Genomic DNA, 14,997 nt, shown 5'->3' on the forward strand with positions numbered 1-14,997 from the left:
ATCATGTTCCGATTTTTTCCATTGACGTCGACATTTCCATAAATACATTACTCATATTTTACATATGATGGCTTAAAGTGATCAATTATAGTTTAATTAAGCTACAATTAAAGTTTCATTTACTAATTTAAACAGTTTCCATAATTTTTTCTGAAATATCTGTTGATATCAACATTTTCATCAGATTAGGACCTCCAAATTTCCATCGACATTGACATCTCAAACGTTGCTTGTGAGAGTGTCTCTTTTATAACAAGATGTGCATAATTAAGGATAAGTCTATTTTATTTATATTTATAACGTTTACATAGAATTACAAGTTTTAGGGTATACATCCCAACATATTTAAACTTGCAAGAAGTCTCGAGTATAGTACTTCACTTTTTCCATTATTATACTTAGTCCATATCCTTCCATACATAGAGATCTAGAAAAGTATTAAATTCAAATTGGCATTCGATCGATGAGCAAAGATGTGATGAAAAGTTTGATTTCCCCATTTGAAAATGTGAATCCATCTTGATCTTTATAAAAGAGATCTAAGACGCGAGCTACGTTTATAACACGCGTGAGAATGGTGTTTGGAACATGAGGCGATTGGACGTAGTCCTCAATTATGTCCTTCCAAGCATCTGTAATTTGCTGTTCTAATTCTTCTACAGCCTCTTTCTCTGTTACACCATATTGTGTCATATAGCATTCAATGGCAGAAGCAACATGTCCTCTTTCTTGTTCGAACTATATATGTGAAACAAAAAGGTTAAAATGGAAAAGATATATTAAAAATAAAATTGTGCATCAAAGACTTCCACTCACTAACGTCATGTTTGGGGGTTTTTCAAAACTGGTATGTGAACCATTATTGGTTGGTAAATATTAAGGTTATTACGCATTTAAAATCTGTATATTCACAATTAAGTTAATAAATTTCAACATAAAAAAACAAAACTTTTTGTTCTAGAAAATCAGTCATCTAAAGAATAAACTAAAAAGAAAGAGGTAACAAACAATTTTCACATTTGTCAAAATAAAGACCATACATTCATCTGAAAATTACCAAACTATCCATAAACATATTTATTAATGATATGATATTATCAGCTTTGGGAATAACTACTCCCGGCTCTCCTCTTGGTTTCACCCAAAAGTCCTCGTACCAATGAAGATAATTGTCATCTCTTATATACTTACGATCATCTCCTTCCCTAGCCAATTTGAAACTTTGTCTGTACTCCTTACAAACCTACCTAGACCCTTATAGACAATTTCTATTTTTAATAAAGAAATAAAACCGTAAAACCCTAAATTCTAAATCATAAACCGTAAGAAAAAATAATATACACCGGAAAATTAAGCCAGAAAAAAGTGTTACTATAATTTTTTAATTATTTATTAAAACATTATAATTTAATAATAAATGTAAATATTTGCGTTAAATAACATCACTTCTACATTTTAAAATATAATAATAAATGTAATATAATGACATTTAACAAGGGCATAATTTGAGAAAAAATCATAAAAATCTAGATTTGTAAATATCTATAAAAATTGACATTTATGAAATATCATGTGGAATACGATACACTATAGGCAGTTTCTGGAAAAAAAAAAAAAAGATTAAGAAGATTGGCCCAACTAGAAGAGTTTTTTTTTTTTTTAGAAAGTTCAACTATAAGAGTCTAATACCTTAACTTAGACCTAAAAACTACTCAATCAATTAGGGTAGAGAAAATCTCAAATAGTATTATTACCTTGTGGGAAGTAATATCATTCATGATTCTGCCAATGACTCCCGAAGCTATAAGTAATTTCGGGTCACTTGCAATCCATTCAAACGCCTCCTTGGTAGCAGCATCTCCCATGCCAATAAGTGAAGTGGGAGGAATCAAATGGTAGCAAGTAACTCTTGCAACTCTCAAATACTCCTCTATTGTAGGTATATAGCCATCATGATACCATTTAGCTTCGGTAAATAAGTATCTAGCCTGCTTTTTCATCTGAGATATGTTCAAAAAAATTAAAAATTATATCACTTTGAGGAAGATAGAAAGAGAAAGGAGAGAGAGCGCTGCTAGAGACTATTGAAGGAATGAATAATTATGAAGATAAATTTCGCTTTTCGAGATGTTTAAAAAACGTTACAAAACTCTTTGATGACGTTTTTTTACGTCACGTATTTCTCCATCATGAAAAGTATTCGTGATTTACAGAAAATGAATTCCATGTCATTTACAAAACGTCACAGAAAAAAAAAAGAATTCATGATGGTTTCAAATTTCGTGATGGTTAGACAATGTTTTTTAAAATTTTCAACGTTTTTTTGACTGTTCACCACCATGACGGAAGCTTCAAATTGTAGTAGTGAATATATGGTAAGATATCAGAGAATGTACAGCTTCTTTTGCATAATGAATAGCATCGGGAATGTGATCCTTGCTAATATCTTGCTCAATTCCTCTGTAAATGTCCATTAGAGCTTCATAATACACTTTCATGTAGTCTGGAAGTTCGTCAATGCATTTAACATTCCACCTAAAAAGTGAAAAAAAATAACATTAATTTGTTAGTTTAATTTAAAGGTAGGATTTTATGTTAAACTTAGCTTAAAATTTTTACTTTCGTCACATTCAACCCTAAATTTAAGGAACTGGTGAAGATATAATTAATACCCATGAAGGTTAAATTGGAAAATTGTTTATCACGGAAAAATAATCCAACAAAATACTAAGAAATCAGGTTATAACATAAAGTGCCCATATATAGTAGTTATGAAAAATAATTGCAAATCTAGCCACAAAATCTAGAGCATGTCGTTACGTCTTGTTAGTTTAATTGAATTTAGTCAATTTTAACTCAATTATTTAAGGTACTTATCTCCAACTAAAAGTGGGTTCAAATTAATAATCCTGCGCATTGTAATTGAGGGTATTAGTTTCACCTAAATTAAGGGTGGGAAGTAAAAGGTGGTGAACTTTTCCGGAAAAAACATGATCATTTCTTTGTTTTGTAATCTCTCTTATTAAAATCTCTTTATTTATTTATTTATTATGTTTTTTAAAGATAACTTATCAAAATATCTTTAAAATCCAAATGAAACATAACAAATAAATTTGGCCAAAGTTTTAAAAAAGTGTTTTAACAAACAAGTATGGTTTCACTACAAAAATAAAGATTATTATCAAACTAAATTTAACTAGTGATCGTCAAAACCTTTCAATTGCTCGAGTGAAGAGTTGGAGTTCTTCAAATGTGCCATATGCGTCGTATATGTCATCTAAAATTGATTGCATCATGATAATTTTGGATGTGATTATTCGAGCAAGAGAGTACTTAGGCTCAAAGCATATCGCCATTGCCCAAATATAACACTCCACGCATCTATCCCTTGCAAAAGATAGCTTCTCCACCAACTTCAGGTCTTTCCACCACCTATGAATCCAAAGATAGTTCAAGAGGCCCATAAAATTAGCATTTGTTACCATTTATAAAGTCCATAGTTCGATCCCAACTCTACCATTGATCAACTGAAAAAGAAAACTAAAAAATATCTTTCACCACCTTTAATGCATACAAATATTCAAGTCCTAAATAGTATTAGATGATGTGTTTTGAATATTAGATTATATTTTTTAGATGATGTGGTTTTGCATTCAAGTTTGGATTCTTTTGAAATGTTATATCATTTTTTTTATCGAGCAGGTCAATAATATCACTATTATATGAGTCTAAATCTTCTACCCTACTTATTTATACTTAAAAAAAGATCTACTTAATAAAACTAATCTTTTTCTTATTATTCTCAATTCTCCTACCCTTAAATTGAAAAAAAAAAAATCTTTAAATGTTAAGTTTGAATTTATATTTCAAAATTTTAAGTATTATATTTATTTTAGTCTCTATACTTTAAAATTAAAATATCTAATACTTAATCATATTCCTAAATAATTTTGAATTAGGCATCCTATTTAGTTTTTCTCATCGATATCATCAAGGGAGAAACATTCGTTGAGTTGATGTGGTTTGACAATTAAATAGATGGATTAATATGTATATAAAAACTTGTTAGATATTTATTTCTTAGTTTTTTTAATGTGTTCTAACAATGACATAATTTTTGTATTAGTGAAATTATTATTTATTTCCAAACACGAATATTGATTACATATTTTTCCCTTTCTAACTAACATAACCCACAAATGCCCTTTTTGGTTGTCATTTGAAAAATAGTTTTTTCTTAAACTATTTTAGGATAATTTCTAAAAGTAAAGATCATTAATATGCCATTTGAAACTTTGTGTTTGCAATCTCTTTATTATTATTATTATTATTTGAATAAAAATCTCTTTATTTTAATATAAATTATTCGTTAAATAAAATTTGAGGCTTTTACTATAATAACATAAAATAAATAATATTTTAAAAATCTAGCATAAAGTTAAAAATCTTACAAAAATAGCATCATTCAAATCAAACCTATAATGAAATGTATTACGTAAAACACACATTAAAAAATTTATATTTATGCTATACTTGAAAAAAAAAAAGGTAAAAGTTGTAACCTCGTTTCCCTATATAAGCAGTTGTTACAATTGCATCCTTAAAATTTCAAATCGTAAATATTAAACCCTCAAACTAATTTTAAAAATGAAAAAGATTAGATCCTAAACTTTCAATAATAAAAATTAAACTCTTAAATTTTCAAGTGAGAAAATTGCAGCTCTGAAACTCCAACTTAAAAAAAAAAAAAAAAAAAAAAATCTATTTGTTTAAAAATTTCACTGATCCGATTAAGAACACCTTCTCCAGTTCGGCTCTATTGATAAGGCTGGAGAGCTTCTTCAACCTTTGAAAGTTCAGAGTTCTAGTTTTTTTCATTTATGAAAGTTTGAGAGTTTAATTTTTTACCATTGAAAGTTTAGAGATGCGATTGTAACAATTATCATCCTTTACCAGTGCAATTTGTGCCTTTCTAAAACGATACCTCAATTGATTTCAAAACACAATGATAATTTCAAGTGCAAACAAATGGAACAAAAAAGAAAATGAAGTGTTTACAATGAAGCATAAAGCGATGTGTTTTCACCTTGAGATTTCACGAAGTTCTTTGTTGTAAAGCCTTTGCAAGACTCCAAAATCAAGCTTGGCGAAGGAGAGCAGAACAGGGTGGTGCAATGGATCAGTCTCATAGAAAGATATGTAATGTCTTATACCAAACCTTGGAATGGCTTTCATTAAAGGCCATTTCAATGCATGCCTCACTTGGGTTGCAAACCCATCCTCGACATGGCTTGCAATGGCTGCCTTTAAACTCGTGGTGCTGAAACCAAAGCCTCGTTCAAGTATATCTTCTCCATGCATCCTCATTTGAGATGCTTCGTACAAGCTTAGCAATCCTTGTGCATCATTTGCAAATGATTCATTGAAATTTCTATTCTCATCTGTAAACTTGTTCAACGTATCTGTATCCAGGAATAAAAATGAGGTGTGGTTCCGTTGGATAATCATTTTTTTGTTTTCCTTATTTTTTCGAAATCAAGGTTTTAAAAAATAGATGTGGTCATCTAAAGTTTTTTCTTTCTTTTTTAGAAAAGAAAAAACTTACCTATAACTAAAATTAGTTTAGTGATGTGTACGTATTTCTTTTTTTTAGACTAAATAGACACATCTTGTATATTGGATTTATAATTTAAACAGGAGGATGAGAAAATTATTCAATTTTCTCTTCATTCTCTCAAACTTAACAACAATTAAAAATTAAAATTCTCTCCAAACTCACTCATTTCAATAATTTTTTTTATAATTTCTTTATGTACAACAGATGTGGGGTATGGCAATTTGAACCTCCGACTCAAGGAAAAAAATATTATTACTATTAAATTAGTTCATAGTCTCTACATATAATAAATCCAATCAATTCATAGATTGACCATTTAATAAATCTCTTAAAGAATCACAAGTTTCAACCAAAATTCAATTGGAGCTAATTTCGTCTTCCTTTGAAATCTCATCAGTTTTGTAATCTTTAATAATATTGTTCAATGAAAAATATAAGAGAACAAGGAAACAAGGAAATAAGTATTTATTACTAAACAAATTTATGTTTTTGTAAATATTTTTTATTAGAAAAACAAAGAAATAAGAAACAATAATTACCAAACACAATTTTCATTTTTGTCTTTATTAAATAACAAATAATAAGAAAAAAATGACAAAAGAAGAAATAGAAGTATTATAAAAAAACAAAGATAAGTAACTCGAGTAATACCACATGAAATAGAGAATCCACGTTGTCTAAGCAAGCGAAACCAAAGAGCAACAACTTGAAGATTTTCGTCACTTTTTTCACCAATCTCATTGTATTTCTTATAAAGATGATCCAATAATTCATTAATCTCAGTTTCGAAATGATAAGCGACTCCCAACCGTTGGATTGAATCAATCAAGCTTAGTTGTTGGGAAGGCTTGTCATCAACGCAAGTAATCAACAATTTTCTCACTTCCCGCTTCAGTTCTTCCACTTTGTTCTCAACCTTATTATCTTCCATCTCCTAAACAAGTCATTAACGAAGAATTGAGAAACAAATAAGAGAACTGATCTCGCACTCTAATTCTATAGAGATATTGTTAAGAACAACGGTACTCCTTGTACCCCAAGTATCTCCACAATGGTATGATATCATCTGCTTTGGGCATAGCCGTCACGGCTTTACTTTTAGTTTCACCCAAAAGACCTCACACTAGCGGAGATAATTGTCCTTCCTTATATACCATGGATCACCCCATTCCATGGCAAATGTGAGACTTTGTTTGCATACCTTAAATCCAACACATATCTTTACAAAGAAAAACAATTTTATATACCGCTAAGACAGAATATTTGAAAGTTTAAAATTAAAGTAAAAAGAACTCAGGGGAAAAAGAAACAAGTCAATACCATGGTGTTGGAGAGAAAATAATCTCCCCATGTAGTTGGTGGAAAGTTTGCGGATGGACGAGTATCAACATTGATGGATGATAAATTTTGTGGGAGAATGAGTAGTGAGGCCATTGAGCTCAAAAATGAAAAAGGGATTTGGATTTGTTGAGCTTTAATTTGGTTGGCATGCAAAACAGCTCCGAAGAGCTTGCAATTTATAGAGGTGAAATTTATAGAGGTGAAATTTAAGCATATAATAAATAAATTTAATGTAATTTTTATAGGAAAACTTATAATGGATAAGACTCGGGGTAATTTCAAGAATAATGTAATTTAAAATACAAATTATAAAAATAATGTACTATTAAAAGTAATAACAAAACAAATGTAGGTTAAATAAAAAATTATTAGACATTCAAACTATTTACAAAAATAGGTTAAGTATTGATCAAAGTAAAAAATCGCATACAATGAATGCGATAATTTAGGTACCGACACGTCATATATGAGATGAATATTGAGAAATAAGTCAGCAAGGGAAATCACCTACATTTTAATTGATTTCTATTTATGGGAGTCGCGTACAATATACAAAATTTCCATTTAAGGAAATATTGCCATGTACGGAAGTCGTGTACAATTATGCGATTTCCATTTATATATTTAAATTTTACAAATAAAATATTATTTTATTAGTATTTTATCCTTTTAAATATATAATTAAAAGTATAGATTCATAGGCATACATATCTATATATCTAACAACAAAAAAATATTTTATAGAAAAAAACGGTCTAATTTATAGAAAAATATCACATATATATGTAATGTGTATAACGTACACAATTTTTTAAAATATATTCTTTTATATATTTATATATATGTTGTTTTTTATAATTTTGCAATCAATTTATTATTTATTTTATTAGTGTTTTGATTATTTTCAATATATAAGTAAAGTTATAGATCCACCTCCATAACAACAAAATATATATATATATATTTATATATATATTTATATATATATTTTATAAAAAAAGAATATTTATAAATAAAAATAGATGGGTGTAATTTATAGAACAAAAAAATATCAATATATATAATAGAAACATACGAATTGAAAAAAAGAATTACTTAATATTTATATAGGGTAAAAATAAAACAATCATAAGAAATAGAAATGCATACCAATGAAAATTAATTTTATCACTATTATGAACTTTTGGAAGAATACATTATTAAAAAAATATATTAAAATTTAAAAGAAAAAAGAAAATATAAGTAAATAATTTGAAAAAAGATTCCCTTATGACCCAAGAATTTTGCGGTGTAACTTCGTGTACACAAACCAGTTGGTGAGTGAGAGACATGGGAATCATATTGAAATTGGGACGATGCATGGGGGCACTTGAGTCCGTTGTCGGTGCCCGACTGCGTCTTGACCCCTATCCAATTTTTGGGATCTAAGTTGCCCAAAACAAGGATCCTTTTCCTTAGAGATAAAATAATGCAAAGCACAACTATAGGTAAATGAATGGAAGCACATCTTGCACCTTCTATGATCCATTCAACCTGCCTTCAAGCTGAAGCCACATCACATGGACATGGCTTCAACCTTGGATGAGTTTTATTTGAATTGCAGCCAATGGCTACGATTTCCGATTTTGTAAATACTTTTGAAACTACATTCTTTATATCATTATTCTTAAAAAATGCATTATTTAAAAAAAATATATCCCAAAACTCGTTGCTATTTATTTGCAAAGTTGTTAAACAATAAGGAAAATTGTAAGAACTAACTCTAAAATATGGTGCTTGTTGTTGCAATTATTATATATGTCAATTACCCTGAGCTATGCATGCTTTGGCAATGGTTCTTATTGTTATTAGTGCAGGTTAATAATTATATTTATTACAATACTTGTGAAACTCAACCTACATTAAATATCACAAAAATAATTTCATCATAAAATGTCAAATTAATTTCTCATTATACTTTTAACCCTTTAACACTAGCCGATTTAATTATGGTTAACACTCTACCTAAAAAATAAATAAATAATAATACTTTCAACAACTTATTTATAAAAAAAAAAATTTTAAAAAGTGGGTTTAATATAATTTTTATGGAGAATATTTATGAGTATATTAATGGTTATTAAATATTCACAATTATATAATATTTTTTTATTTCATTTATTTTCATTAATGTTTCCCTTAATTGCTCTTAAATATGCACAATTATATAACATTTTATTTTTTTTATTAATGTTATGGGAAGAAAAATACAGAACGGACGAAGCGACAGAAGATTGGTGCAAATTTGGCGAGATCTCAGGAGACCAAATTTCTGCATCAACAATTGGCGCCGTCTATGAGAACGACTAAGATCAAGTCAAGACGATCAAATTGGCCGAGTACTGCTCGGATCCGAGGAAGTCTATGGGAAAAGCAAATCAACAGATCGTGAGACAGAATCCAAAGGAGAAACAAGCAACATGAATTCTAGAGATAAACTACAACATTTCCGACGACAAATACCATACGACTCGGAAGCTGTCTTTACCCGAGATGGCGAGGGTGAAGCATATCGACAACTTCTTAAGCAGGTCTTGGGCGACACAAGACGACATATTCTAGGACAGGAAGAGCGACTGACGAAAATTCTCGAGTAGAACAAATTGGCCGCTTTAATAGAGAAGGTCGTAGGGATGGACCAGAGCATATCCCTTCTCCTCAAAAGGCTTCAACAACCAGAAAATAGGCCACCTACACTTGACTGTATGGCAGAGCCCAAGAGACTTATCCACAGAGCCAACAACAAAAGAATATCGACTAGACTCAGGGTATAAAACCATTGGCAAAAGCAAATAGGTTGGACAAAAACCTAAATAGTTAAAATTAACTGTACGGTAGAGCCCAAGAGACTTGATTACAGCCAACTACAATAAAATGGTATGGGGGCTAAAAGACTGATCCATGAAACGATAGCCAACCACGATGAAAGGGTATGGGGTCTATTCCATAAAAAAGCCACCCATGGAACGACCGAGCGACAAGTACTCTCAATATAGAAGTCTTAACATTTTACTTATGCTTACGGGCTCCTATTTTGAGGGTGGGGCTACTGTTATGTGAAGAAAAATACAGAACAGATGAAGTGATAGAAGGGGAATCGTCGAAGACCGTCGACCCCGACCAACCCAGACCGACCAGGCCTCGGTGCCGAGGTGTTCTCGACCAAAAGGCCGAGAACCCTAACTCAACTCCCCTTTATCCTCGTGCAGTCCAATCTGAAATCCTGCCAGATCTCGACCCTTGATTTGACATTAGATTCACGATGAAGCATATGGGCCCAGAAGTCCATATCTCCTAAAGATACTAGGTTCGACTTCTGTAAAACCTAGGAAGATTAGGATTCAACTTCTATAAATAGGGAAGTAAGCCAAACCCTAGAGGTATGCTAAAACCCCCTACTCTCCTTTTACTTTCCTCACTCGACTTCTCCGATACTAACTTAAGCATCGGAGCTCGTGTGGCCAAAGCCACATCGATCCTAGTAATATTCTGTTTTGCAGGTCACATGGATCCCTTTCACACTTAGAAGATTGGTGAAATTTTGCAAGATCTCAGGAGACAAAATTTATGCATCAACAATTAACTTTTCCGTTTAATATTTCATTTATTTTTGTTAATTTCCCCTTAACTTCTCCTTATTTTATTTCGATGTTTAATTTTCCATTTTATTTTGGGCACTTGTAAAATTAGCATAAAAAACTAGTACTTATTTGTAAAATTAATTAGCAACTGCATCTCAATTTTGAAAAAAAAAATTTGGAGGCCTAACTATCCAAAATATAGAAAAATTCCAATTTATACTTTAGTCTCTCTCATTTTGATATGCCTCATAGTCCTACCATTCAGTTTTTGTATATCATTGATATAGCTTATATTCATACCATTTAGTGTTCGATATACTATTGATATACCCCAAAGTTGTACTATTTAATCTCTAATATATTATTGATATACCTCAAAGTCATATCATTTTGTTTTTAATTTACTATTGATGTACCTTATTTAATTCTTGATATATATTTATCTTGATATACCATTGATATAAAACTAACTCTATGATATATGGTTGACACATATCTTATTTAATTACTGATATACCTTAGTATTGATATACCCATTCATTGGCCTGATTTAATTTAATATTGATATACTTGATTTGAATGTTCATATACTTCATGTGAATGTCGATAAACCAAAAATGTACTTGAGTGTTGATATGTTATGTTTTGCTCCAAAAATTTCTCAATTGGAATTACGGGTTGAAAGCTTAGTTTCACTCAAAATTATAAATCTTAGATAAGATCATAGAAACATTTTTCCTAACCTAGATGGAATTGTTCAAATAATGAATCTTTGGATATTTTTTTATCATTTGTAATTAAGAGATGTCATTCAAGATTGTTGGTACATTTAATTAGGAGGTTATCTAATAAAAACTTTGACCTTTAACATGCAAAGAAATATAGTAGGTTAAAAGAATTATGTTTGATCACTTGTCTAAATTGTGATGAATAAACCCTAAATTCGATAAATTTATAGGGAACAGAAAATAAGAGAAATTTAGATTTATGACCCCTCCAATAATTCATTTTGGATTTATGACCCTCTTTGAAAAAAACTAGTTTATGACTCATTCATTCTAATTTGTGACACTTTTCCACTTTGTATCTTTCTAAATTTACCAAAATATCCATGTTTTTTAAACTAAAATTATCCACCAATCTCCCCTTTAACCCTTACAATTTCTTTTTAATTTGAATATAATACGGAAAAAAATCAACATTTTAATTTATGAATCAATTACCAATTGATAATTAACAACGGAATCCACAAAAAAATTCCTCCAATGAGGAGAGAGAGATTGTTGATTTTGAAACATGAGAGTACTACAGTAATTTTACATTTAAAAATTATGAAAGGGGTCAAAAAATAAGGTCTACGTGATTTTTTAAAATATTTATATATTTATATTTTACAAATAAAATATTATTTTATCAGTATTTTAGTCATTTTAAATATATAATTAAAAATATAAATTCATATGCATACATACACATCTAATAACAAAAAATATATTTTATAGAAAAAAACAGATCTAATAACAAAAAATATATTTTTTAGAAAAAAACAGTCTAATTTATAGAAAAAACAGTTTAATTATTGTTTCTTATTTCTTTGTTTTTCTAATAAAAAATATTAAAAAAAGCATAAATTTGTCTAATAATAATTCATCGCTTCCTTGTTCTCTTATTATTTTCATTGAAGAGTTCAATTTTTACACTTGAATTTGAGAATGTATATCAATTTTTACATGTGAATTTTCAATTTCCTTGGACCTAGATGTGGACGAGTATTGCAATATTTACCACACAGTACTTGAATAAGTGTTACAATTTTTACCTTTTTGATAGAATTTTGTTTGAGGACCTACTAAAAAGTTATTTTTAGTACTTTTTTTCAAAATGGGTCCAAATGAATTATAGGAGGGGTCATAAATCCCAATTTCCCATAAAATAATTCCTCACATTAGGAACACATGTTTCAAGTACCACAAACAGGATATCATAATAGTTTTCCACTTATGTTCTGAAAACAATGAAATCATGGTAGAAATTACTAATTTGATGTACTTACAATGTACACAGTTTCCATTTATAGAAATATTGTCATTTATGAAAGTTGCGTACAATGTACCATTTCCATTTACAAAAATTACATAAAATGTACGTGATTTCTTAAAATATTTATATTTTACAAATAAAATATTATTTTATTAGCATCTTAGTCATGTTAAATATATAATTAAAAGTATAAATTCATATGCATACATACACATCTAACAACAAAAAATATATTTTATAGAAAAAAATAGTTTAATTTATAGAAAAAATATCACATATATGTAATGCATATAACGTATGCGATTTCTTAAAATATATTTTTTTTTATATATTTATATCTATGTTATTTTTTATTATTTTACAATCAAAATATTATTTATTTTATTAGTGTTTTGACCATTATGAATATATAAGTAAAGTTATAGATCCACCTCCATAACAAAAATTATATATATTTTTTATAAGAAAAAAATTATAAATAAAAATATATGGGTCTAATTTATTGAAAAAAAATATCAATATATATAATAGAAACAAGATAGTAAAAATAAAAGAACTATAAAAAATAGAAATGCATACTAATACAAATTAATTTTACCATATTATGAATTTTTCGAAGAATACATTATTAAAAAATTAAAAAAAAAGCACATAATTTGAAAAAGGGATTCCCTTGTGACCCATGTGGCTCTGGTTGGAACCACATCACACATGGACATGGTTCCGACTTTCCTTTCATTTTCTTCTAAATTGCGACCATTGGATGCCTTTTATTTGAATTGCAATTAATGGTTGCAATTTCCCTACCTTAATTTTGTAAATACTTTTGAAACTACATTATTTATATCATTATTTTTTAAAAATACATTATTTTTAAAAAAAATATCCCAAAACTCGTTGCTATATATTTCCAAAGTTGTTACACGAGAAAAAATAAGAAACTTTGCACAAACCACCACTAAAATATGATGGTTGCAATTGTTATATATGTCAATCACTGTTGAGCTATGCTCTCTTTGCCAATGGTCTTATGAGTGCATGTTAATAATTATATTTATTACATTTGCGAAATGCTAGCCTACATTAAATATCACAAAAAAAAAATGTCAACGTAGAATGTCAAATTAATCTCTCATTATACTTTAACCCTTAAACACTAGCCCAATTTAATTATGGTTAACACTCCATCTAAATAAATAAATAAAATAATAATGTTTCCAAACAAATGATTTTGTGAGTTTGAATCCTTACCTCCAAAACTTTCATTTCATCGAAGGTTTAAAAAATTTAGTATGGGATTAAGACGTCTGAAATTAAGTTGCTTGAGAATAAGATGCCTAGACAGGTAACTGTGTTTGGTTGGCTAGGAAAATGTAAACAGAATTTTATAATATAAATGATTAATATGCTTATATTGAAGGGAATATAATGATGTCATATTTGTTTTAAAATTAATCAAAATCAACTCTTAACCATTAATTTACCTTAGATAAGTTTTAAAAAATAATTGGTAGTTAATTTGTTTTAATTAAATAAATAATTCTAAACAATTTTGTTTTTTTTAAAGAATAATTTCTTTAGCTCTTCAGCTTTCTGGTTCTAAAATTTTATTTTAAGTTTTTGAAGAAGTAGAATTAATTTGTTGTTCAACCTTGAGTAGAAAATAAATTTTAATTTTTGTCGATGTTAAAAGAACAAATAACTCATAGATAAAAAGAAAAAACAAAAAAAATATATAATAACAAAATGCTAAAAAAATAAATAGTAAAAAAATGAAAAAAAAGGCACCGACAAGAAAATGAACAAATAGTAAAAAAAAAAAAGGGAGAGGGAGAGGAGATAAGTTTTAGGGGGAGAGAGATAATTTTAGAGGAGGGAGGAAGGATTTATTTGGATAGGGAAGGGTTATGAGAAAATCTACTGTTTGTTGCATGATAAGGATGCCTCCATTTAATGTGTTGAGGATGCTTGGAAAAATAGTTTTTCCAAATAAACCATTTCAAATCCCCAAACACATATGAGTTTTATATGGCCAAGTCCATTCCCACCCCTTAAAACCCTCCAACCAAACAAAATAAAAAATAAAAAAAGTCGTTTGTATATACTTTTTCACGGAGAATATTTATGAATATATTAATGGTTATTAAATATTCACAATAATATAATAATTTTTTATTTCATTTATTTTCATTAATTTTCCCCTTAATTGCTATTAAATATTCACGATTATATAATATTTCATTTATTTTTATTAATTTCCCCCCTTAATTTCTTCTTATTTTATTTCGATGTTTAATTTTCCATTTTATTTTAGGCACTTGTAAAATTAGCAACAAAAACTAGTACTTATTTGCAAAATTAATTAGCAATTGCATCTCA

General features: G+C 28.6%; 1 protein-coding gene across 1 annotated transcript; it reads right to left on the bottom strand.

Moving 5' to 3' along the window:
- Positions 1–264: 264 nt before the first annotated feature.
- LOC111013811 ((-)-germacrene D synthase) lies at positions 265–7,104 on the bottom strand. The gene is made up of 7 exons (XM_088118847.1): positions 6,938–7,104; positions 6,269–6,551; positions 5,087–5,462; positions 3,214–3,432; positions 2,397–2,535; positions 1,755–2,000; positions 265–738 (listed from the first exon to the last, which is right to left on the bottom strand). The coding sequence occupies exons 1-7, from the start codon at positions 7,049–7,051 to the stop codon at positions 445–447; spliced, it is 1,671 nt and encodes a 556-aa protein (XP_087974973.1). The 5' UTR covers positions 7,052–7,104; the 3' UTR covers positions 265–444.
- Between the last annotated feature and the right edge of the window lie 7,893 nt (positions 7,105–14,997).

Source organism: Momordica charantia (assembly GCF_013281855.1).
Source record: "Momordica charantia cultivar OHB3-1 chromosome 10 unlocalized genomic scaffold, Mcharantia_2.0 BLBB01000010.1, whole genome shotgun sequence".
NCBI lineage: Eukaryota > Viridiplantae > Streptophyta > Magnoliopsida > Cucurbitales > Cucurbitaceae > Momordica > Momordica charantia.

What these genes read in the sequence shown, in the direction of transcription:
- LOC111013811 (XM_088118847.1), bottom strand. Translation starts at nt 7,051, where the DNA reads ATGGCCTCACTACTCATTCTCCCACAAAATTTATCATCCATCAATGTT. An exon ending in GAACTTCGTGAAATCTCAAG is followed by an intron (nt 3,433 to 5,086) that starts GTGAAAACACAT and finishes TTGGATTCATAG; the next exon opens with GTGGTGGAAAGACCTGAAGT. An exon ending in TTCACTCGAGCAATTGAAAG is followed by an intron (nt 2,536 to 3,213) that starts GTTTTGACGATC and finishes TTCACTTTTTAG; the next exon opens with GTGGAATGTTAAATGCATTG.